Source organism: Anser brachyrhynchus, assembly GCF_964034855.1.
Source record: "Anser brachyrhynchus genome assembly, chromosome: 1".
NCBI classification, from domain to species: domain Eukaryota; kingdom Metazoa; phylum Chordata; class Aves; order Anseriformes; family Anatidae; genus Anser; species Anser brachyrhynchus.
The window spans coordinates 86832476-86859673 of record NC_137694.1 but is presented as its reverse complement, the minus strand read 5'-3'; the positions used below and the strand labels follow the sequence as shown (position 1 = coordinate 86859673).

The 27198-nt window shown below is 36.5% G+C and overlaps 1 protein-coding gene across 13 annotated transcripts in view; it reads right to left on the bottom strand.

The window, feature by feature from the left end:
- Positions 1–27198, bottom strand: part of CADM2 (cell adhesion molecule 2) — a 659818-nt gene that overhangs the window by 84753 nt on the left and 547867 nt on the right. For all 13 annotated transcript variants that reach the window (XM_080574601.1, XM_080574596.1, XM_080574602.1 and 10 more), the window contains one exon: positions 19010–19100. In XM_080574601.1, the coding sequence (XP_080430727.1) occupies positions 19010–19100 (91 nt within the window). The remainder of the gene's footprint in view (positions 1–19009; positions 19101–27198) is intronic.

Genomic DNA, 27198 nt, shown 5'->3' with positions numbered 1-27198 from the left:
ATCTCTCCCACATTTGTCATATACTCCACCTACATGCAAAATGTTGATGTCTCACTCCAAGCCCACTCTGTTTTTTTTTTTGTTTGTTTGTTTGTTTGTTTCTTCCTCTGAATCTGACCAGCTTCTCAAACAACAGGGTGGACATTTCTACTCCTTTCTTAAGTCTTGAGACATTTCTATATCTTGTAGGTAATTACTCCCATGAAAGGCAAAATTTGCTAAATGACTTTCTACCTTTCAGTAGAAATGGAAACAGAAAAGACAGAAGGGAAAAGGAGGCTGCCAAATTTCCCAGCTTTCAGTGCTAGAATATCACTTTGGAGCAAGCAGGGAACTGAAAAATATAGTCATGCTGATGTATATCATAAACAAAAAGGTACATCTTTTTTAAATGCACCATTAGAAGATCAGGGAATAAGCACTGACTTTTTTTTTTTTTTTTTTCAGATTTATTCTGAAAGAGACCTGGATATTTTAATGCATTTTTAGTACCTCAAATCAAAATAAGTAGTCTTTTAGAAGCTTTTTTGTAGTCACCTCTTAACCACACTTTTTTATATGAACATTAAAGTCTGAGGCTTAAAACTTAAGTTCAGAGAAAGCACTATACCCTTTACAGTTTACAAACAGCTTTCATAAAAAGTGCACTTTAAAATATTCCGTCTATAGAAAACAATGTCTGCAGTGTGTATGCTTATACTGTTCATTTTGTGTTGTCAGTTTATAAATAATTTACATTTCTTTTACATTTCAGCCAGGAAAAAAAAAAAAAAGTCCTCCATGGAAGTCTAATATCTCTTTCAAAAGGATTCCTGAGGCTAAAAAGGCAATAAGAGGTGTAAGCCAGTACAACAGCAGGAAAGAAAAAAAAATACATTAAAAATCTCATGTCGTAAATCCTGCCTTACTTTCAGGGGAATGGGGACCTTGCAGAAGTGGGTAGGTACTACTGCCACTGTCAGCTAACTGCCACTAGCTCAAGGACAAAATACCGGGAAATACTTTGCAGGGAATATCTGTGGGTTGGTTTGACTCAACCATAGATTAGATAAGGTGTTTTCCAATTTTATAAAGTAGACAGACACTGCTTTTGTATCAAAAGTCTTGCACTGAAGGCCTGCTATAGACAGATTGCACAACAACAAGCTGTTCAGGTGGAAGCACAATATATTATCTGCTATGCAGTCGTATAGCAGCTCTCACAAGCAACGGATAAGATATCCCTAACAACATATCAATAATTAAGGGCAGACGACAGGCTAGCTTCTAAGAGATTGTGCAAGCAGTGAAGGGGGGGAAATCTCTCCTGTCAAGTGCATCTCCCTTACTGCTGCAGGCAGAGGGGAAGGCAGATTCAGTGAAGCTGCAATCTCCTCCAGAGAATGGAAAGTCAGCAGAGAACAAACTTCAGACTAGTGGCCAGGTAGCCTCACACAGTGAAAAACCAACATCCATTCAGGGCTACAGTAACATTACTTCAGTTGGGGAATGGGTAAATGATGAAGCAGAGAAACAGAGATGCCCTGAAAGCTCCTTTAAAACTCCAGAGCTTGAACTACCCTGGCTGAGCATGTCTGTAATATACTCCCTTCCCCAGTTGTGCCTGGGATTGTTGCCATTTATTGATGTGCAAATTAGAAAGTCAAATTCCTTTCCTTTCAGATTTATAATCTAAGACATACACTCAGATAAGAGGGGAAAAAAGAAGAGGGGAAACTATACAGAGATAAGTGAATATAAAGAAAAATTGTCACACCTTGTTTAAATGTTTTATTGCTGTTCTTAAGGCCTTTTTCTTTTCTGTCAGAGTACAGCTGAGATGATAAGTGGCATGTAAGAACTTCATTCACATGAAAAAAACGTTGATTAAACATAGAAATCTTAATGGCCTGGTTTTGCTATAATTCTAGTTCTATAGGTTTCTAATTATGTAGTCTGTATTCAAACAGCTAAGTCTTTGGGCTTCTCATACTGCTGTTTACACCTTGTTGATTCCTTCTTAACCTTTAAGAGCTATTGAGAAATTAGTAGATTATTCTTTTTCATCAGCTATAAGTAAGGCATGACTATAAGAACAAAGGATGATAGAAACTGCAGTGGATTAAATGGACAATAACTGAAAAAAAATATATTTCAAAGACATGCAAATGTCAGCAGTATTAAGATAATATGGTGCTCAAGTGGATGCCCCAGAATGGCAGCTGAAAATTACTGGGATTAACCAGGAACTATGCTCTTAATGCTAATGAAGTACTGCTGGGGATAGGAAAGCAGCAGCAAAGCACAATGACAGGATGAGCACACCTTAGTTGCTATACATTTCATAGAACACAGGAAAATAACATCTTCTCATCTAGTATGTCTTCAGATCATTTTATAACATAGTGTTCTTCATAAAAGTTTACAAGTATATTGCAATCCCAAACCAGAGCACCAAGAGCTGGGGAAAATACCAGTTAATCTGAAATAACAAAAGTAACTAAATAAATAAATGAGAAATTCACCATGATTTATTTTAAATATTTTACATTTTCATATTGTAAGATTAAAAAGAATGTATATTTTCTAAATCCAGTTTGGCTAAGAGACAAAGAATAGCATAGGTCAAACCAAAGTGCCACTTTTCATGCAACTCCATAGGTAAAGGTATTGGTGGAGACTGCAAGGAGGAAACAGGAGGTAACTTCTGTCATGCAACATTCTCAGTTCCATTTTTTCTTTTTCTTTAATCAACAATATGTCTCATGGTGATATCCCCACTGCCAGTTGAGGCCAGAAGTGTATATCAAGATATCGATGAGCAAAGATTATTATGAGCTTTATTTCCTTTGAGGAGTCAAGATTTTAGACTGCTCAGATATTTCAGGCTGAGACACTAAGGGACATTCATATGCCTAACTTGCACTGTTTTCAATAAAAGCTGTGTCCCAGTACTCGTAAGAAGCCATGTCTCTGTTATTACAAGTAAGCTGAGAAATCCCATCTAGGAAACACCAGCTGCATTTCTGGGCTAGGGTCAAATGCTTGCTGGCACAAGAATCAAAGAGGAAAATGAAGAGTGGCTGATTCACTTCCGCTTTTTCCATTAAGTAAACAGTTGAAAATCTGATTCAGTTACTTGCTTATCCAAATAGTACTTGTTTAAAATCTTGTGGCTATTGATGTAAGACACAGTCAAGGAGAAGCCTCATTAAACTAAAATTCCTCGGTGCATTTGAGATGCAGCGACAGCACCCAGAGAGCTGATAAAAGTACCAGTGCTGCAACTTGAATGGCAAGCAGGAACTATACAAAGTCTTCAGTACCAACCCTCATTAACCAAGCTATGCGCTTCTTGGTTTTCAGTGCATGTAAGAACACTGCTTATCATGAAGTTTGGGAGATGTAGCAGAAGATCCTCTTTTCATTAGACAAGAGACCTTTAATAACTAGCCACAGCAATGACTTTTATATGATGTTTAGTTGAAATATGGATTCTTCTCAATAAGTACCAAATATTTGTTGATATTTATAAGAGTTATTGGAACATCAAAGGAGTGGAAATATGCTGTAATATTTTTGTACGTTGGTTATATTTTTTCACCAGTGTCAAAAAACTCTAGAAAATAGCTGATGTTGAAGCACACTGCATTAGATCACAATAAATAATGAAATGCTTCATGCCTTCAAGAGAATATAATGAAAGCTTAATAACAATGCATTGGGAACTTATGATTATTTATATTTCAGAGCTGAGTCCTATACTGTGGTCTGTGTCAATTTCTTTTACATCTAAAAATAACTTATGAAACCGTAATACAATAAATGAAAAAAGAGACAAATATTATTTACTTAGAGGAGTTTGTTTTTCTTTTCCCAAATGTATCATTATCTTCAAACAGAGGGGAGTGTTTTAGTTCACACAAACTTCCCTCACACAGAAAATTATCCATTAGTACCTTCATGGCAATAATTTTAGCACAGTAAAGGAGATATCCTCAAGCTCTCAGTGGGATCCAGCTCTATTAGCATCTAGTCCCAGCAATCCACAACAGTCTACATTCAAAGCTTAACAGCACAGAAACAGCTGTATTGGATCAGACTAAAAGTTCAGCTAGCCCAGTGCCTTATCTCCAGCACTAGAGATAAGCAGATGTCTAGGGAACAGGCCAAGCAGAGATGCTGCCTCCGCAAGCACAATTCCAACCCACAACTGTCTCAGGTGCTTCTGACACCAAGCATAGTGCAAACCTTGAGGATTTTCCCTTTTATACATAAATTTATCAATTTATGCAGCTTTCTGTTGATGCATTTTTACCAACTGTCCTGTCCGTTGACAACAAATTCCAAAACTCTACTAGTTACTGTGTGAATGACCTCCTTGCTTTATTATAAAACTGGTTCTTACTAGCTTTGTTTAGCACTTATTTTTTCTATTTGAAGAGAGAATGAACCAGCAATCCCTATCAAATATATCTGTATCATTTATAATTTTGTAAACCACCGTAATATTTTCCCCTTGTATCAAGTGGGCCACCACATGGCATATAGTTTTTCCTTTTGTCACGATAAGATGTCAGCTCTACAGACTTTCACATTCTAGGACCTCTCCTGAATCCCTTTTGTCCCAAGTTAGCACAGTGGTTTTAAGCATGAAGTTTCTTGTCAATGTTCTTAATTCATGTATTTCATTTGATTCCTTTGAACTCCAGGGTGAAACCATCTGGTCCTCCTGGCTTGTTTCTGTTCATTTTATCCACTTGTTCCACATCTCCTATACAGTCCATTTAAGAAAAACTTGCCAATAAGCCCTTTAGAAAAAAAAAAAAAAAAAAAAAGGCAAGCCAGTCTGTAATATACCCAGTTTCTTCCACAGTAAATATTGATATATCGAATTCATTTGGGTTTCTCTTACACCTTGATTCTTAGCTGATCCTACAAATATATATTTCAAGTAAGATTAAATACTACTTTCAATTACCTTTGCTAGCTTTTCCTCAAATGTTTTCTTCCTTCTTCCTTTTTTTTTTTTTTTTTTTTTTTTTGGGTGATGGTGGTGGTGTAAGGTAAGGGAAAAGGGTGGTTTACTGCATTTTCAAATTTAATCTCCCAAAATTCAAGGATCTTCTCTTTCAGTTGGAAAACAACTTTAGCTTTTCAAATTATGTCTTCAGCATTTGTATTACTTTGCTTTCTCTTCTGTTTAGCCTCACCAATTTCTCCTTCTCAAGTGATTCTGCTAGGTAATATGTATTGACCCTGTGTTTTTATTTTTTATTTTTCCAACACAGTCCCCAGGCTCCCTGGAAAAAAATTAATTCTCTTAGCTTCCCCTTTAGCTTCTTTTTAACAATATTCCTTGTTTTTATGTTGCTCTCCTTTTTGATGTTGATTACCATATAATTGTCTATACTTTCTATTTTGCCTCTAGATGCAAACTGTGAGTAAATACATTTTAAAGAACTAGCTGAACTTAGACCTGAGATAATGCAGAGCGCTCCCTTGAATTACCATTCCCTGTGACAAACTGGAGCAATTGGAGCATTCTAGAGATTGCATATATGAAATAAGAAGATCAGCCAGGGATATTTGAAAGCAGTAGTAAAAAAATAAGTAAATAAACAAACAAACAACATGACAATACAATAAAACAGCAATAATAAATTAAATTATCCACCTTTCACTTACCTTTATCCTATCATTCCCAGTGAAGCCATACTTTCCCTTACCTTGTCAGCTCACCCACCTTTGGAGCGAGCACTCTGCTGCTAATGTTACAGATGTGGCTGGATGTCCCTCAGGATGGGATAGGGAGCGGGGACCCATGTTTTATAATTTCATTTTAAAAGTGATCAATACAGTGTTTTAAGAATTAATAAAACAAAACAGTGACAACAACCAAACATATGTATCTATGGAAACTTGCTGCATGTTTTCGGTAGTTCCATATTATAAAGCTCATTACAGAATTCTTGTGCATATGTATGACTGTGCATCAGCCCTTGGCAAGGTTTTAGCTGGCTGCCCCAAGTTCACTGAGATGCTGTACTGGTTGTAGGTGTCAAGGTGCTGGGAGTGGTGGTGGAGGGATGGGCATGGGTCCGCAGGTGGTCCTGTGCCAGAAACATCTGGTTCTAGGGGACCCACCACAAGACATAGCTGAATCCATCACCCAAGCTCGTGGAGCCTCTGGGAAAATATTGCTAAGAAAGGGCAAAATGCAGCAAGACAGAGAGAGGAGTGAGGAAAATAATGTGAGAAACAGCCCTGTGAACACCAAGACCGGAGAGGAAGGAGCAGGGGGAGATGCACCAGGAGCCAGAGCAGAGATTCCCCTGCAGGCTGTGAAGAATCGCGGAATCATCTAGGTTGGAAGGGACCTCCAAGATCATCTAATCCAATCTCTGACCTAACACTAACAAGTCTTCCACTAAACCACTAAACCATAACACTAAGCTTTACATCTAAACGTCTTTTAAAGACCTCCAGGGATGGTGACTCAACCACTTCCCTGGACAGCCCATTCCAATGCCTAACAAGAAGACTATGATAGAGCAGGTATTTCCCTGCAGCCCATGAAGAGGACTAAGCCAGGGCACATATCCACACTGCAGCCCATGGAGGACCCTGTACTGAAGCAGGTGGATGTACTCTGAAGGAACTGTGGCCCATGGAGAGCCCATGGTGGAACAGCCTTATCCTGAAGGACCACAGCCCATGGGAAGAACCCATGCCGAAGTGGGGAAAAGTGTGAGGAGGAATGAGTGGCAGAGAGGAGCTGTTATAGACCAGCCACAGCCCTGCTCTGCCTGCAGTGCTTGGCAAAAGGGGAGGTAGAGAAGTTGGGAAAGAAGGAGTGAAGTTGAGTGTGGGAAAAAGAAATGGGGTGGGGGAGTAGGTGTTTGAGTTTTTGTCTCTGTTTCTCACCATCTAACACTATTTTAACTGGCAATAAATTTAATTACTTTTCCCCAGGTTGAGTCTGTTTTGCCTGTGATGGTAACTGGCAACTGATTTCCACGTCTTTATCTTGACTCATGTCCTGTTGAGCAGGACAAGTGAGAGTGGCTGGGTGGGCAGCTGGCAACTGGCTGAGGTCAACCCACCACAGATGGGCATGTTGCAACTCAAGATGAGCCTAGAAGTGGATGTACAGGATAAAGTTTTACAGTCCTTTACTAGTTTGTTGCATTTTTTTTTCCAATGTATGGCCACTAATTGCTCTCATCTTGTTTGCAATACTTTGACAAAGAATAACGTGCTCTCTTCCTTTGTTTAAGACTGTTTTGTCTAACCTCTGTTGCATAACACACAAAACCAGATATGCATACAGCTGGGCACAGTCTATCATAAAATTTTCTGTTGACATTCCTACCAGCTAAAACCCAGTAGACACACTGCTGTCTCAGCTAGATCATTCCCTAACTGGGTTATCCACATTCAGAGCCCTGGAGTGGCTGCTCAGCCCCTCAGCTGCTTATAGCAGGTTCATAAATGAAGGACAAACCACGCAAACAGCAATAGCAGTTCCTTGGCAGTTCTCTTCTCCATGTGGTTCTGCATCCTTCCTGCCTGCCACTTTTGCTCTCCTGTGAAAGACTACAAATCACAGACTCAGTCTTTCATCAGGTCTTTTAATATAGGTTCTGGAAACAGTATACAGTTGTACATTAAATACCAAGCCTTGAATCTGGAAATTTCATTGTAACTAGCCAAACATAGGACTGAGAAATCTCCAAGATTTTATCTGCAATACAAAGAGAGACTAGGACTATTAAAAAATAAAATAAAAATTAATTAACGCTAATAGTAAATGTTGTTAATTTATTCATTCTCTTACTTGTTTCCTGCCTTGCCTGTTAGGACCACAATCTCATTTACCTCGTCATCTCAATTTGTTCTGGGACTATGTTCTCACAGTAAGGAGTTGTGTTAAGCTTACATTTTCAAACCTAAAAAGGTTGTTTGGATATTTTTTTAACCTTTGTTTTCCAGACCTTTGTAGCTAACTTACTTGGCTGGACTAATGACACAAAATTCTGTGTGGAGAGATACATGCACTTTCTCCATCCATACAAATACCATTCGAAATAGGATACAAGTTTTTGAATGAAAGGATACCAAATGGAAAGAAGAAATGGAAAATATATAGAGATTATATAATCATAATTTGATTTTAAGTTGTTCTTATGTTCCGTAAATGCAAACTTCCATTCCTTTGGAAGGACGGTGTTTTACCCTGTTAGCTTATAGCATGCACACTTGCTCAGGGAGCTGTGCTACTCTAAACGTGGGGGGAAATGCAGATTGCAATGATCTGCTGTTCTCCATGGTGCTGGATGTTCCAGATCACATCTGCTATAGAGAGAATAAACTCCGTTTCTGTAATTGCGTAACAGAGCAAATACTGTATGATTTGCACTGACGGAGTTATACTAACATGTTCTCTTGTGTTTACTGCTGATGGTTGTTTACCTGTAACTGTAGTTAATCACTTATCTACAGAAATTAAAGCATCTAAAACACCGAGTATCTCAGCCTCTCCCAAAACTTTTTTTTTTCATATTTTACCTTTCAGTCTAGCACTGAATTAGAATTACACATGCTATATTTCAACTGTATCTATTATTGTATTCTATGGACCTCTTATTTTAGAATGTGTTTGCACTGTACACAAATCCATCAGCTGCTCTTTGCTAGGCATTCAACTCAGAGCAAGGACAAAATTATTTCAAAAGGCATTCGCATGCAAAATGGATTTAATGAGCATTAAAAAATGCAGCATTTAGTTGTTTTTCACACTACTATCTGCAACATTTTATGTGTAAACACTGCAGAAAAGGGACATTTAAAAAAAGAGGAAAGGCAATTATTGAATTGAGCCTATTATGCAATGTGATCATTTTACAGAACACTAAAGGGGAAGTTCTTAAGCACTGCAGGAGGTTTTATTGTAAAGTGTAATTTTTAGACAGGCAATAATGCTCCCACCTGTTTCTTTTTGTATGACACTTTTTATTACACCAATTTCCCTACTCCCTGCAAAACACTAAAAAAAGAAAAAAAAAAAAAAAGAAAAGGTCCCAGCTGTGAAATGAAGATACATCCCCTCACACTGTCAGGATGTTTAACACAAACTGAAATTTAATCTATTAGGTATGCATGCTGTATCTCAGCAAAAATATTACCTGCTTCTTACTCTGTTATCTACTATATCACAGCATAATTCCACAGTGCAGTTGTAATGTCAATGAAATATTGGTGTAAAAGGTTACAAGCTGAATATTTACATAATCCTTTAAAATAATTGGCTTTTTGTTGCAAAGCCTACCAAACTACCTTTCTGGAATGTTTCACTAGGCAAATCTTTCTTTACAGTTCGTATGATATTCTTCATAAGATTTTAGAACTTTTTATGGAAAATGAACACCCATTCAACACAGCATATAACAGATGCCTACTAAATCAAGGCAAGAGATATCATTAGAATGAATTCTTTTAAAATGAAAATAATTTAAAAATTGGCAAACTACCCAAAGAAAGTAATTACAACAACAATGGCAAAATGCTGACCAATGTTGCCAAGTTTGGCTTCAACTAAGATTTGGAGTAGTATCAGTGACTATTAACTAGAATTATTTTAAATATAAATTCATCATTGAATTTGGATACTGAAAAGGTTCACCATTGTTAGCAGTTATGTGTATTATGAACTACAAAACTTCTTACCTGGTCTATATCACATGATATATTTTCTCTGTACCTTCCCCACTGAAAGAGCTCTGAAATATACTGCTTAATACTGATGAAGTTTTCTTATATGTATCCTCTGCTGCCTGTGTGGGTGCAGAAACTACATGGTTAACTGTTCAATAAAATTTCAGTGCAGTTTCTTAGAGAATGTTACAAATTTTGTTCATGATGAGAATTTTCTATGTGATTAACAATAATCATCAGATACAGAACAATTAACATTAGCTGACGTGGGTTATATGGCATCAGATCAAGTTAATAGTAGGCTGTTTATGAGTTAGCAATCACCTATTGAAATATAAACAGTTTCTCTTGGAGAAACACAAGTTCACACTTCTACAAATAAACAAATGTGGAAAGCCTAAATACGAAGACCAAAAAGCACTGTTTAAAACAAGACAAACTTTTAGAGAAACATAAGGCACAAGAGAGAAAGAGAAAGAGGACAGAGATACCTGCATTTTTAAGAGAGAGACTCTAACTAATTGTTGACCAGATCAAATTCAAAGAAAGACAACTTGGAACAGACAGAAATCAAGGTTGCAAGTTTCAGCAGAAAATCCCAAAGCTGAAAGGCAAGAATAGGAGAACCTGAGCCAACCTCAGAGCTGTTTCACAGTGATAAGGAACACAGGGCTGAGAACCGCGAGAAGGGGTTTTTACTTTTGTTGAAGCATACACCCACTGATATGATATTTTGTCCTGTATGGTAGCCTTTATTTAAGAATATATTTATAGAATCTCACCCAAAGCTGTCTGCAGCATGTGCCCCAGGCAACTTAACTGTAACCTTACAGTGTTCAGAAGGCATAAAACTGAGAAAAAATGTATACTTGAGTTATTGAGAGGTATTAGAGGACAGTGCTAGTTCTAGGATCAAAGCAAAGGAGGACAGGGAGAGTCACAGTTTGTTAAAAGTACACTGGTTATGGCAAAATTCAAAACCATCCACTTTTCCACCTGAGACTAAGATCATCCAAATCTAAACATGCAACAGTTAAAGTCCAGTATTTAGTTTTCCTTCTTCCTGTTTACCTACTTTATTGCAGTTGTAGGTGATTCTTTCCAGAGAAACCTGGAAACAGATTTTTACGACTTGTGATTTCTTACGAACAAATATACATAAAGGTAAGGCAGAAATAGTTTGATACCACATTCATATTTTACTAGAATAGTATTTCATTATGGATATAGACAAATTCATCCAATTTTCCAAATCATTAATATTTATTGATACTGACTGAGAGTCCAGGTTGGGCTGTGGATTCATTCTGCAATGTAATTTATAAACACAGAAACTTGTATGCTTTTCCAGATTCATTACAATAATTCATACAGGTGGAGTTGATACTAACATTCCTTTCTAGGCTGCTAGGTATTCATGGCACAGTCCAGACAGTATTCTGCAATGAATAAAATTTATGCAGAAAATGAGGTAATTTCTTACAGAACCTCCATCTCATCTGATAGAGAAGCTGAAAAGGCTATCATGTCAAAGCAGGAAGGAAAGAATTGTACATGGATAAAAAGCTGGCTGTTAGACTAATGAATCAGAATCTAACCCTGCCATTACAATGCGGTTTCAAAGCAATATTGGCAAACTACTTACACCAAAATGTTAACAGCTGAATGTCAAGTTAGTTTCTGTTATTTTCTGTGTCTCTGATTTCAGACTCTTGGGCATAGATTTATAGATGTGCTAAGAACTCAGTGTTACGATTCAAACCAATGATGAGCTATCTTCTGAGTGTGATGCTATGTCACGTCAAATTCTCTTGGGAAAACAAGGACTGTGTTCAACATCAGACATAAAAAATGTGATCTTTTTTGTTGATTTTCATCGTAGGATTTTTTCTGCTTCAGCTCCCAGCTGTAAATTGGAGGCAACTGAATACCCTAATTGTCCACAGCTGTGATAAAAATAAACATGTAATAATTTGCTAAGTTCTCAGATGCTATGGGCAAGAAACACATGAACATTTATGTAGAAAATTTAATTATGTGATTTGAGGGCATGCATCAAATAAGGCCTGAGTCATACAGATCATTTGTAACTACCATTCATAACTACTATTCCACTGAAGGAGTCAGGAATCATCTTCAAAGGCTGTCTCCTGTCCATAACGTCAAAGTTTTCAGTAAACAAAGTATTAGACATTTCTTATATTATAATGAAAGTCAGGAAATCTGAATATGTTGCTTCAAGCAGTTTTCCAAATACTTTCCTTAGGTTCAGAGATCTTTCCACTTGGAATTAGTTTGAATCAAGGTAACTATACTGAGGAAAGAGAGATTTTCTACTCTTTTCTTTATAATACATTTTATCCTTGAGTCAATGGCAAAACGATTCATGAAGTAAACGTTTCAATAAATTTCTAATTACCAAGCACTGAAAACTCTGAAGAAATGACTGTGTCTGAAGATGAAAGGAGAACAGGGGATGTTGTCTACCTTGGCTTGGTAAGATTTTGGTCACAGTCTCCTATGGTATCCTCGTACCTAGGCTGGGATGTTACAGCTGACTTGGATGCATATACTACTCATGGGTGGAAAACTGCCTGGACCACTGAACTAAAGGGACGCTCGGCCTTGTGGCTGGTTACAAGTAGACTTCTTCAGGAGTCTTTCCCAGGTCCTATCCTGTTTAACTGTTTAATATCAAAGACCTAGCTAAGGAGTTGTTGTTGACACCAAACTGGGGCTGCTTTCAGCACAATTGAGGGGAGGGCCATCGTTCAGAGGGATCGCCACAGGTTGGAGAAAGAGGCCAACAGGTTCCTCACAAGAAGGGGGTAAATTCAGCAGGGATAGATTCAGAATCTAGCGCCTGAGATGAAAAAACCTGGGGTCCTAGCTGACGGTAGGCTAAACATGAACCAGCATGAGTCTCATGTTCTGCTGTTTTCAGGTGACTGAAAACAGGTTAGCTAACTTCACTCTAAGTTTTCTCTAAACTGAGAGCCCTATCAGGTCCTTCTCAAATGACACAGCCATTCTCTGGGGTCACTAACAGAGTGGTGTTGTGTATTTCTCTGTCTTAATATTTCTTTCCATCAGCCTTTGCAAAATGTTTGTCTTACTCAGGGGAGTCAAGTGGGTATTGGAAAAACAGGTATTTCATTTCATTTTCTGTGGTGATATCATATACATCGTTTACACAAGCCTTAGAGTGTTCTGCGTTTGATTATTTGATGTACATTCACTATTAAAAGTGATCAATTTTTCTCATATTACAATGTTTATTTGACTACACTTTAAGTACTGAGTATATAAAAAATTAGTGTTTACTACTGATTGTCCTTTTCTCAGTAACTTTTTCATGACCATACAAATATTATTATTCTAATGAAGGATATATGAGTCTTCTCCTGAAACAAAAATATTTCTTATTTATTTCAGCAAGACCAAATATTTACTTTACATTAGTCAGTCAATATATACTGTGATTCCCCTGAGCTACATGGAATGGAAAGACCTCTCTCTACTGCACATGGAAGACAGCCAACTCCCTCTTTGTTTCCTGTGACCTAATTATTCTATTATATTTTGAGGTCCTTTATGAAATGATGCTTACTCAAAAAAAAAAAAAATGTATTTCATGCATGCTTCAGTGAGAGCGATGATTAAGAATATCAAATATTGAACCTTTCTTTCACTATGGGGGAGTTCTGAGTTCAATTTTGGAGCAGTGTTGAGTCATTAGACCATCCTGTTCAGATAGAATGGTATGTACAAGCTATAACTTGCAATTAAAAAGCACAGGCTTTTGAAACCTTCATTGCATTATTTGGTTTATATTTTTACAGCTATTTTTGTTTATTTTAAAATAATCAAAATATTATCTGGCAATATGTCTACAGAAACATCTAGACATTGAATATGAGTTCATAAAAACGATGTGTGATTTCTGGAGCTGATTTAAATTTTCTTCTTCGGAAAATGAAAATTTTTTCAATTTTTTTATTTTTTTTTCAATTTTGAATTTTTTCAAAAGAAAACTGTCCTGGTTTCAGTTAGGACAGAGTTATTTTTCCTCCTAGTAGCTGGTAGGGTGCTATGTTTTGGATTAGGATGAGAAAAGCGCTGATAACATGCTGATGTTTTAATCGTTGCAGAGCAGTGCTTACACTAAGCCAAGGACTTTTCAGCTTCTTGCTCTGTCCTGCCAGCGGGCAGGCTAGGGGTGCAGCAGGAGCTGGGAGGGGACAGACCCAGGACAGATGACCCAGACTGGCCAAAGGGGTATTCCATACCATCTGACGTCATGCTAAACAATATATAGGGGTGGCTGGCCGGGGTGGGGGGGCCGGCTGCTCGGGGATAGGCTGGGCATCGGTCAGCGGGTGGTGAGCAATTGCATTGTGCATCATTTGTTCCGTACACATTATTATTAATAGTACTATTACCATTATTATTATTATTATTATCCTGTCTTAATAAACTGTCTTTATCTCAACTCACAGGCTTCACTTTCCCGTTTCTCTCCCCCATCCCAGAGAAGGAGGGGGGAGGGTGAGCAAACGGCTGTGTGGTGTTTAGCTGCCAACCAGGTTAAACCACAAAAGATTTGGTCTGCCAACTGGACATCAATCAGACAAAAATCCTCACAAATGCTAGCTAAATTTCCATTAAAATATTATGGATAATAGCATTCGTTTCCATAGTGAGTTATGTTTATAAGGTCTGTTTAAAAAACAGTCTCTGTGGTAAAGTGAAGGTTGTTATTTTCTCTTTTTTCCTTTCCACCATCAGAACATTTTAATTGAGAATGTCATCTCCTTATACATATAATATTCCCCAAAACAGCCTTCCACAGCTGTCTATAACTTGTGCCCAAACATCAAATCAAGAGGTCTAAATCCATGTGTGCAACCTGAAATTTTTAGAGAACACTCAGGTTTTGACAGTAGATCCTGAAGGCAATAAACTTAGCCAGAGTTGCACATAGAAGCAAGAGACCTTTTCAAAGGCACTGTGTAAGGAAGCCACTTCACCATCTTACCATTCCCATTCTGATATTGTGAACAGTAAAGTTATCCACACCATGTGGGACTGGTGTTATGAAACATGTCACCTCAGAGCCCAAAAAGGCAAACCCAAGGACTAACAGCTCTATCAGTAACTTCCCTGTCACCTCTGAGGCATCCTGCCTCTGCTTGAAGCCTCACCAGCCACAACATGTATTCCAGAGGGAACTGTGCCAGAGCATATAACAATCTACGACACTTTAGTAATCCCCCACACAGCCTGCCTCTGGAAAATTGTTACAAAACAGGCAAGAAACCTGTCCCATTCTTTTTACTGGTATCATCACTCCGCTATAATAGTAATACAGTGCTTACCCAGAAGAACAACAACTGCCTCCAAAGTAGTTCCCCTAATACTAATAAGCACAGGACCATGATCAGAATCACAGCTATCTTCATCCTCACCGTGGTAAGTGGAGAGGAAAAACAGCACAGTTACAGACCTTGCAGATCTCCTCTTATACTCTCTCATGTTGCTTCACTGGCTCATCCAGAATGGCTCATTTGCCTTTCCATCTTCCTTCTCCACCCCCTCTCCCACACCGCCACTTCTCTTTCCCCCCTTAGCCCACTCTCGGCACTCCTGTTCCAATAACGCTATATCTGGTCGAAGACCAGAAATGTGAGAACAAGCACATCCATGCATAGCAACTAGAAGCCTCAGAGTCTGGGAGCCTGTCTAAACACATTACAGCAACCTATGCTGCACACATCCAAGTGACTGAGACTTTTTTTTTTTTTTAATCTCTATCAAAACCACGGCCACCAGCTAGTCAAACCAAAACTTATACCCTGAAGCCTTAGTTCTCCAATTCTTACACCTTCTAGACTGTTGTTCCCCACCTCTCTGATAAACCTCTGGATGATTTTGTTTTGAAAGGGGATGCAGAGGGCAGCTGATTTCCCGGAGATGTTAGTGTGAATAAGGTTTCCCTCCCAATCCCTGCTACAAGGCACTAAGTTAGGTAGGGCTTTTCCTTAGAACTGTGTTGTAGCTTTGAAAGGCAGTATGAAGGAATCCATGATGCACATAGCATGAGGGACAGAATCACTGCCAGGAGGGGCTTGGTGAAAGGCTAAGATGTGGTGAGTATACTCCAGCTTTAGCCTCACTCTGCCTTTCCCTTTTGGAAAAGAAGTACTCTGCAGCAGCCATCTTTATCATGAATGTCACAACACCCACAACCCTGCTTCATTCTTTCTCCATTTTCATCTCTAACATTCTGAAAACTGCTCTGAGATAGAGAGAAGTGTACCTATAGTAAGGTGTTCACTTACTGGTATGAGTCACTGCTACTTACAGGAAACAGGAGAGTTGACAGTGGATAGTGGACAGTGTATAGAAGTTAATCCATGGTGTGTAAATGGCTATGAAGGACCACAGCTGGCTCTTCTCTCCATGAAGCCCACAGTTCATCACTTATCTTCTGACACTGACATTTGGGCTCTGTGGACCTCTCCAATTTCTTACCAGAAGGTAATCATAATGTAGGCTAGGAGCATGACATTACTGTTTCTCATGCTAAGCAACTGCAAACTTTTCTCAGGAGGATGCCTATTTATTACTGGCTTTGCTCCGTGAAAGACTGACCTAATGAAGCAATACAGAACAGCTGATGTAGGCAGTTCTTGTGGAATGGACAATCAGAGGTGCATTTATGGGCACAAATATTTGGGCCCCCAAAGCTACTGTACAGAGGTGCCCTGCCTTGAGAGGTGCTCTCCTTGGTGCAGAATTTTATTTGGCTCCCCTTTCGCAACCACATGTAATATTTTCAGTTGAACCCATTAAGGCTGCAACTAAGTTTTCTTCTAAATAAAGATTAACAAATAAAAAAAATCGGTAAGCATCTCAATTGAAGATGCTTTTTAATTATTGTGTTTCAGTTAGTATCTCCTAATGATAAAAAAAAAATCTACAATATTACTGTACTAAATATATAATACTGTACATCAAGCTAAAACATACAAGTTTCATAGTTCTTTACTGCCTTCAGAAATGAGTTACAAACACTGGTGTCTTGAAGAAAATCTAATATGTGAGAAAATTAATTGCCTCTTTTTTAAGAGTAGTATTTTTGTAAAAAAAAAAAAAAAAGAAAAAATGTTAGCCCATTTTAAGTAAAGATTATGAAAATGTGGTTATAACTCATAGATAAAGAGCAAGATGAAGCTAACCAAAAATAAACATAGATATAAAATTTGATATAGATATCTATATTTAGACATCTATATTTGGTATCCCAAAATACAGAGGTAGATATCTGACTAAGTTAGCATCTAAACTCCATGTAGTCAGCAGAGAAAAAGCAGCAGAAGCCCATGTGAGCAGCTCAGATGTAAATATCTACTGATGTTTAAAGACAGTTGAGATAGTTTCCACACCCTCAGAAACTGAAAAGCATCATGCCTCTTTGTTCCAGTACTCAGAGGTAAGTGAAAATGGAGGACCGGAATACGTAGTTGTTACTGTGTACCTGTTCTCCACAGCCTCCCCCCCCCCCCCCCCCCCCTTCCCCCAATTACATCCATTTGTCCAACCATCCAGCTATCTGTCTCACAAAACTATTGAGTACAAAATAAAGAAATCAACAGATAACCTCCAAACTTTCTTATGATTTAAAGCCTCCAAGTGTGAAGGGCCAAACTGGCCCTCTCCTGAAACAAAAAACAGGTAATTAAAAGTTTGTAATGACTGCCTTACTTCTAAGTTTTTATCCCTATTGTGAATGTTAAATCAATAGTGAAAATCAAACACCTGAGGCTAGGATCCCCAAAGTCAATACGCCAAACAGAGAACTCAGCATGTAGTTGTCACCTGTTAAGTCATGTGGAAAACACTGAGATAGGGAAAACCCTAAATACTACTAGCCAATTGCAACTCAGGGCAATCAGGGCTGATCTTTTTCCTAAAATTAAACTCTTGCATATTTTCCACTAAATCTGAAAGTAATAGGTTCACTGACTAAGTATCCCCTGATACTTAGGGGGATATTCAAAGATAAATTCTTTCTCCTTCAAGTATACGCTAAAGGCAAAAGGTGGTTGCACCTGAATTTTGTGAGATACCTACATAGGTATCTCAGAAACACATAGTAACTCAAAAGCACATAGGTACACTGAAGACCAAATGCATTAAACATCATATAAGACCTACTGTGAAGGAACCTTAGTGTTCTCGTCTCAAGTACGGTAGAAGCATGATCTAGATGCTGTGTTTATCAGCTCAGTCAAGATTTGGATGGAAGAGTTACTTTAAAATGATACATGCATATAATCTATAGAAGAAAGGTACTTAAGGAGTTTAAATGAGTTCAAAACAGAAATTTCAGACTTAAATGCATGATTCTACCTAAATCTGACTTAAGTTCTTTATATCAAGCAATTCTAAGAAGTCAATAAAATTACACCAGAGAGAAATTCTGCCTTAAGTGACATGATTTGGGGCACATAATTTGCACCTTTTCCGGAAATAAAATACGTTTGCACTATTATTTTCGAGATCATTCTAAAGCTGCAGATCACCATTACCATATTAATCTTTTGAGTAGCAGGTTCATGTTTAAGAAATTCTGTTCATATTAAGCAACATGGTTATTTATGTTTCTTCATGGGTAAATGCATAACAGCTCATCAGAGAAGATGCTATTTTAACAAGAGAGGTCTATTTAAATAGTAGATTCTATGCAAGAGTTAATCTCTGCAGACCTACCTTTAAAAATATTGGTGGCAGAGATGTTAAATTCCAAGTAAAACAGTTTTTATTCTTAAAGCAGACTACATCTTTTAAAACTCCAGCAGAAACAAGTAGTCAACTTGCACATGTCATTAAACATCAAATTCCCTTATAAATGACAGCTAAAGCATACAGAAAGTTCAATATACTTTCTCTGAGGCTACTTGATGTGGGAAGATTTTCATGAGACGTTTTCTCTCCTATCATCAGTTCAATGATGTAAACAGTGACTGATTAAGCCTGTACTCCTTTCAGGTTGATATACCTGACTGAACAAAAAAAAATATAAATAAATCTTACAGCTGGAATTCTTCCTGAAAACTAAAATAAATGACAAAGTAAAAGACCAATCTTCTATAGACACTTAATGAAGACAGGCTTCAAGGGGATTTCTATCCCAGAGATTACATTACACCCCAGGACGAGACAAAAACAGCAGATTTCTGCAGCTGAAGATTGCAATCACAGCAGAATAAAGAAAATAACAAAACATATTACTTGTTAAATCACTTACACTGGTTTTCCTTTGGATTCACAAGTCAGAATTATAGATTGTCCTTCTTCGGGCCATGAATTGGAAGAAATGATTTTAACTAAAGGTGTATCTAGGAAGAAAAGAAAATAGACATCTTGTTGATATACAGGAAAAAAGATGTATTATCTAAGAGTACATTCTTCTCTGCTTACAAAAGACTACACCCTAGATTTAATTTACACTCGGAGATGCTTTTATTTGAAGTTTTGTGCGATTTTCATTGTCTTCAAGAAGGCAATAAAAATGATCAATGGAACTAAAAACATAAATTTTTATATTGCAAGGAAATACAGATAGAAAGTATGTGTAAGCTCCAAGGAAATAACTTTTTTCTTCTGTATTCAATGCAAATACTCCATAAGAGTATTCCAAAGTCTGATATCTAACAATGAAATAAAAAATATTGAAGATGAATAACAAGTACTCTGTGCAATTGTTTCTTTGTCTATTTATAGGCTGATACGATGGAATGCTGCTATTAAAGGTATGAATGCAATGATATACATTTGAATAAGAACACTTTTATTGTTGCAGAAGCTTGAAATCATAATAAGAAAGCTACAATGGACTTTCAGTTAAAATACCTTGTTACAGGCATTTTACAGGATATTATTTCTGAAATGCAATAATGCTGCCCCCCAAAACAGAACTTTCTTTTTTACAAAATTTTCAAGGAGAATGTTTTAAATATCATTGAAAACCCCTATAGAAAAGTCTGTAATGCATCCTAAAAACTTAAAAATATTTTCCTGTATACTGGAATTAACTTTCTGGTTATGACTTCAAAAAGATACACGATATAAAAATTATGAATTCATGCAGAATGAAGTATTTGCAGGAGATCTTTAATTTTCAGAACATTTTGCCAGCTGGTTTGCAAAGATAGACCCTCATAATCAAACTATTTTACATGAATGAAAGAGGCACCTCTTACAAGGAGAAACAAGACCGTACAGAAAGAAACACCTATACACAGAAACACCTATACACAAAACATTTTTCTCCTCAGGAAGAGGAAAAAGAGGTCACAGTCATAGTGAGGAAAGAAAAATACAACTCCTTGTTTCTTGCAGTTGACTAATAAAAACCACACATCATCTATAGCATAAGAAATGATTTAAACTGCAAATCTAGGGTTACTCAAGTTTTATTTAATCTAATTTGCAATTCCTATTTGCTTTAGGAGTGACACCACAGATATCCTATTATCAAGCAAATGTGAAAGAGCATGACAGTATAACACTACAAAATCAAATGGAAAAAAAAAAGATATGCTGTTATGGTACTTTTTTTTTTATTATTATTGAGATGCTAATAGTCCTATTAATCACTAAGTGGTATATAAACATCTGAAAATGGTAAAAGCTTTTTCCTACCTTTGATTTTTATTTTTGGCATATCACAATGTATCAGCATGGCACAAGACAAGAAAAGGGAAAGGCTCAGTGTAGACTTGTCATAATGCCACTGAAAGCATTGTCAGCATCACTTAGATTTCAATACAGCTGCTCTAACCTTACACCAGTAGCAAATCTGCTCCACAAGTTCACATTTTTAAGGACCCTGGAAACCATTATGCAGGTGACTAATCCTTTGCAGGTCATGCAGGCATTTGCTTCATTTTTAGCACATGCTTAAGGCACTGACCTCAAGTGCCTTAATAAATCAGGCCATCAAGTACTTCTGTGATTTCAGGGGTGCTACTGGAGATGAATAAATTACTCTCTTGACTATGCATTGGACCAGAGGAAGAAATTAGTATCAGACAGGAATACATGAAGAATTTAACAGAGGGAGGGAAACAACTAATGCGAGGAGATCAAGAGGTTTCCAGAGAAATATGAAAAAGGAACTAAACTTTGATGGAAGTAATCATGATAGCCACAAGTGAAGAAAGAAATGGAAGGCCCATCTATGCAGCATTACTGGTTTAAATATTTAAAAGATGATCAGCATGTTACACATTATTGTAAATGACCCTAATAGTGATAGAAGAGGGGATTTCAGACAATTAAGCTTGGATTTGCATGGATCAATGCAGTGCCATTTTCCCCAACTTGGAGTTCCCACGCCTGTTTTATTCAATGTTCCAGACAATGCTCTGTTCTTCATGCACTTCTAAAAAGAGCTTACTAATAAGATATAGTAATAGAGAGAATAGGTCTTATATTTATGCTTCTAACACACAGTAAGGTAGTGTAAGAAATATATTCCTTTGTGCTTTTCCCTGCTAATTTACTTTTACATTACATACTTGTTACTTTAAAACAGGAAACACAGCAATTAATCCAATATATAGTTTTTAGGGAAGCTTACGATTCACAATTTCTGTTTTTTATTATCAGTTCTTTACAGATGATATTCTTTTTTGGGTGCCTCATTCTCAGTGTTGCTGTTTCCAATTTTATTTTTATGCTGCCCTTGATTTCTCTCCAGAAGTATACACTTATAAGGAGAAAACTTAAGACCAAGCCCTCTACTTTCATATCTATATTTAAAATGAGGGGAAAAAAATATTAACTTGCATAAAAACTAACCACAAAATGTTATTTTAAAAAAGATAGTAAACCTTTGCTGACTGATATATTTCCAGAATTCTGTTACAAAATACTACCTCCTGCTAGAACTACTTCTTTTAGAAATATTTGACAAGTATGAACGTATTCTATCAATACACTGGGCTTTAACCTGTCATACGCAGAAGTATTAATCACAACAACATGAATATCACCTAATCTTCAGAAAACACCTCCACCAGTAGAAAACAAAGTCTAAAGAAAGAAAAACAAAAACAAAATAACTACAAAAAAAAACCCGTAATACCGTAAAAATGTTGGTTTATTTTCAAATATGCCCATCAGCTTGTTATTTGTAAGCATGTCTAAAAACTCTACTTTTGTACCCAAACAAAACAAATGGAGTAGGTTCTAGGGTTTTATTGTGGGTCAGAGCTTCTTCTCTAAAGTCAATAAAAGAATATCAATTTACACCAGTTAAACTTTAATAATTTGAGTCTTTTTTTTAGGATTTGGCCCAGTAATTTCATGGTAGTAAAATATTGTAGATGAGTATTTAAAGCAGAATTCTGGGACTAGTGATTAAGACTGCTTTACAATATCTACAAATATACTTTTTTCTTGAGCTCTAAGGACATTATGCAGGAGATAAATATTCCAAAAGTAGTAGGTACTGGGAAAATCCAACCTAAAAAAAAAAACAAAAAACAACAACAACAAAAAAACACTTGTTTCACTCCCCAGTGACTCATTTATTCACAAGCAACAGTGTGAAAGCTGTTTGGCCCTACAGTCTTGAGCTTGAATAATGAGGTACTTATGAGCTGCAATTGATTATTAGCACCAGTGTGAACTGAGACTCAAACATATCATTAGACACATGGCAAGATATTTTCTATCCCCCATGTGCGAAGAATCTGCCCTTTTGCTAGAAATAACGGTTTAACACTGATTACAGATAAAAACCATGGGATGGGGTTTTCAGATATATCCTTTCTAGTTTCAGCAGACCAAAGACAAAAGTCTCACTGAGTGATTCTATTTCTTTTCTTTCTAGGATCTAGGTGTATCTCATTGCACAAGACCTGAGAAGTCATTTCAAAGCTTTGGAAGACTTATCTATTTTTTAATCAGGCAATATCATCTTTATTCAGCCACATACAAAATCAGTGAATGCATGTGGAAAACTGATTTCAGTTATTCAGGTAATGAATGTTATCTGATACGTGAAGAAATTAAACGCTTCAGCACATGATTTTTGTTTTCCTCTTAGCTATAATTAATGGCAATTTTAATACCTTACAGAACTGCTTTAGTGATTGATTTAATCTCTTTGAAACTATTTCAAAATAAAGGTAGTTCTTATCAGTCACCAGACCTTTGCAGTTAATCTGATCTCCAATGCTAAAAGTTTTTTTTTTGTTGTTGTTTGAAATGCACTTGATATTTTACATGGTTTGAAGTAAGAAAGAATTAATTATGAGGGTTTATATACATATATATATTTATACCCCTAAAGAATTAATTAGCTAAAGCTCTTAAAAGGTTGCATACAGTTTTATCTATCTTCATATAAATTATTTCATATAAATTTCTTCAAATAATCACATAGAAGCCACTGGAAGATTCCTGTATATTATGTTAAAGCATATGTGCAAGTCCTTGACAGCCACAGAGTAAAAGCAGAAACTGAATGCATAAAGAAAGTAAATTTGTTTAAGATCATAAAACAGATCATCATTTGAATCAGAAAATGAATTATGCTTCTTTTTGATCCAAAGATCATTAAAAGTAATGTGGCCTCTTTTTTGTACGTAACTTCAGAAGTCCTTGTTTTCTTTAGTCCTTAGCTAGCTGGACTACCAGAGCTTCTGTGGATACTTTTTGATGGAACTTCCAGTTACTGGGTGAATAACTAAAATAAATTATGATCCCTATTCATCTTAAGGCGTTAATCAGTAAAAGCTGTGTAGGAATAATCAGATTTCAGAAAAAAAATCATTTTCTAAAAATAATAACATGGTGATGATATGGTAACATTATGCAATGATAACATATAGTCGCTCCCTAATGTAACAATCTTCAGTTAATTGAACTACAGTCTTAGAAAATAAGACCACCTCCTTTCTTGGCCAATAGTATGGTGTGAGTAATACAAAAATATAAAAATTTTGGTAAGACTTTAAGAAATAAATATTGGAAGGTAAATACAGGGATAGAAATGTTAATGATCTCCTAGTCGCTAGAATTAAAATGGTGCTGGAAATGCACCAATTCATGCAAGACACCTGCATCACAGTCTTTTTTTTTTTCTAGAGCATTGAAATATATGTTTAATTGTAATATAAACAATACTTGCCACTACAGTTCACTGCACATTTTGTTAAGAGGCATATCTCTATACTGCTTGAAGCTTAGCCTTCCTTGCACCTCCAATGAAAGGAGGATTAACAGAGAAGTTCTTAGTGGTTCTTCTCTGCAGAAACTTACAAAGGAATATTGTATCAGCTATGCAGATCCAAGTCATAGCTCTCGATTCTCTGTTGAATTATAGATTTTTAAAAAATAAATGCAACAACTTACTATGAAATTTAAGTTCAGTGCCCAAAATACCTTTTAATGTGGCTAAAATTTCAGGAAGCAGAACAGAACGAGAATGTCTCTTTCTTTTTCCTTACAGAGATAATATTATTACTTCCTGAAGAAGGGTCCTGTTCTTCCACATTTTGTATCTTAGAGGATTCTACATCCCCAAGTCTTAGGAATCCACTTCTATATGGTCTCACTTACAGGTAACTCGATTTTTACCAGGAGTGTTAACCAGCCTACTATTTCTTTAGATGAGTTATTAGAGTACATGCAGTAATCTTTGAGGGGAAAAAAAAAAAAAAAAAAAGAAGTCCCTCGTTCTGCTGAGTATTGAAGTATTCACATTAAGTAAGTAAGATCCAGCAAAATACTTATTTGACAGTAATAGAGTGATTACAGGATCTAGCCCTTCAGAGTCTGGATAAAAATTTTGCTATGAGTCAAGGAGCACAATGACATCTGTGCTGACCTCCCATGAAATAGCAGAATTCCACCAGGTATTCTAAGGTCTTTCTTCTACTCTGGTTTTGAACTAGGATTTCACTTTGAAGTTGAAGATGCCTTTTCCTTACTTATGTCCTAGTTTGGACAAATCATGACTTTCTGACACACCAAAAAAGAAAAGGTATTAGCAAAATCTTAACCCATTCTAATTCACAAGTTATAATTCTACAAGTAACTCAGTTCTGTACAATTGTCCCTATTTACATTCAGTACCAACATAACATGGAATATACCAATGATCTAGCTTACACTAAAAAAAAAAAAAAAGAGTTTCTAAAGTTAGATTAGGATGCTCATAAGAAGAAACATCTGTAAAACTTTAATATTCCCTACATATTTCCTAGGACGCTTAACTGAAAGTACTGTCAACATTTAGCATCAAATGTCTCTGGTACATCCATTCTTATGCTTTAAGTAATAGAATGTTACTGAAATGTTTTCAAAGAACTTTCAGTTGTTGCCCTAGGAGTATCCTTCTTACTTGTCAAAGATGGCAAAATTTTCAATGTTGAAACAATTTAAAACATTTTACAAAAATTAAAGAAAACACTAAATACAACCAGAATAACAAATGCAGATATTAGATATTTTACTAGTACCAGCCTCAAATTAAAAAGACCTTTTCCAAACTGGTAATAGAGATACACTCAACTAGGGCATTTATGTTTGCACACTGTTGTTTCATATGAAGTGTAGCGCACCTTCAAGTCTCTGGGTTTTTAAATGTGTTTATTGCAAGAGCTCTGTAATTCCTACTTCCCATGTTAAATGGTATAACAGAAAATGTTGGATGTACAAACTTCAATGACAATCTCCTGTAATATTTTCCCTTAATGGTTTTGCATGTTATACAGTGATTTTGTAAAATGTTTGGATCTTCTCTTTCTACCTGCTTACCATGCTTTCGTTTTGATGAAAACAGTCCAATAATAAATATAAGCTATGTGCTGCTCAAGTAGCCATCAGTACTTGAAGTATTATTGTTTTCAGCTTATGATTTGGGGAATAAAGGTTGGTTCACATCATTCTATGGAAATGAATGAAAGTGTCAAGAAGAAAACGCATTTCTCTTGGTTTCCAATGTTGTCCTTAATCAGAGGATATATATATATATATAGGTCTTTAGGATATTGAAAGACCTGGCATAGAAAAAATATCACGTTTTGTGACAGTAACATATAAGCTTCAGTATATACAAGGTGCATAGTGAAAGACTAATACCTTGAATTATTTTAGTTTATGACTCCTTGGAGGTTCAAAAAGAAAAATCCATGGGGGAGGTTCTTTCCTCTATGCATGGTACACATCAGTATGATATATGCTGTCTAAATCTCTGTTTCTTAAACAATATGGGGATTTTGTGTTTGTTTTATTTTTCATTCTGTTTGAACTTAGAAGAGTGGCCAGTATCAAAAGAGCTGGACCTAATTAAAATGATAGAAAGAAAGGGAGGCACAGAAGTTCAAACATTATTTGCCAATGTAAATGCACACCTCCAAACAACATAACACTACAACAAACATTAATAAGCCTCCAAAGCAAGCACCTCCTATCTGATTAGTTTCCATGCAACCAAATTATCAAGAGCCTATTTCAAAAACAGGGCAAATGCAATCCTTTCCCTATTCATGTTCTAAATAATTGAAAACATCCCATTAACATCATTTGACCCTAGGCCTCCACTGCAATACTTTGATTCTTATACCTGTTTTCTTTGAAGGTGATTCTCTCTCTGTAGCTTATGCTCCATCTGCATTAAGAATCTGAGTTTATTGTAATGAAGTCTGTGATCCTTCTTGGACTTGTGTCTGTGTGCAAATTCTGTTAGCAGTAATAAGTAAGACACCAGTACAGAAAGGGAAGAGTAAATCACTTGTTCAGTTTGTCAGAGGAAGAGAGTAGTCCATAGTATATCAGGATGTACTTACAAGTGTTATTCAAATCCTTCCTTCTAAAACATTGATATTGCCTTCTTATTTAAACTTTTAGAATGATGACTAGATGTTTTTATTTATTTATTTATTTTGACTAGAACTTCTTTCTTCTACAGATGATTTAAAAAGCCTTAAAAGTACTGCTAGGCTTTGCTTGACAATGCAATTCTGCAGTGGATCCATTAATATGAAATATGCCATTGTATCCATTTGGGAAGAGATCTATGCTTGTGTAACAGAGCCACACTTCCCGTTGTGATCAATGAGCTTCCCATGCATGCCAGTATTTACTTTCATGGACCCTAAGCAACACCTGGAGCATGTCTTAACTACTCTCCATTTCAGAACACATTCGCGTAATCTCCAGACAGCTCACATTAAAAAATACAGTGTTTCACAATGGTATAACATCCATGTCATGGCTGCCAGATCATTTGGCAGAGGCACGGGAAGGAGGTTTCTTGACTCCTCTAGAGGAAATTTTGTTGTGATTTCTAAGAATAACAGAAGGATTCTCACCTTCTCAGCAAATGAGTTGTGCTTTTATGCCATGTAAGAAATTCTGCTTTGGTTGGTCAGTGAGGCTCACTGCATTCTCCTCCTCTTGCCCTAACCTGCTGCATTA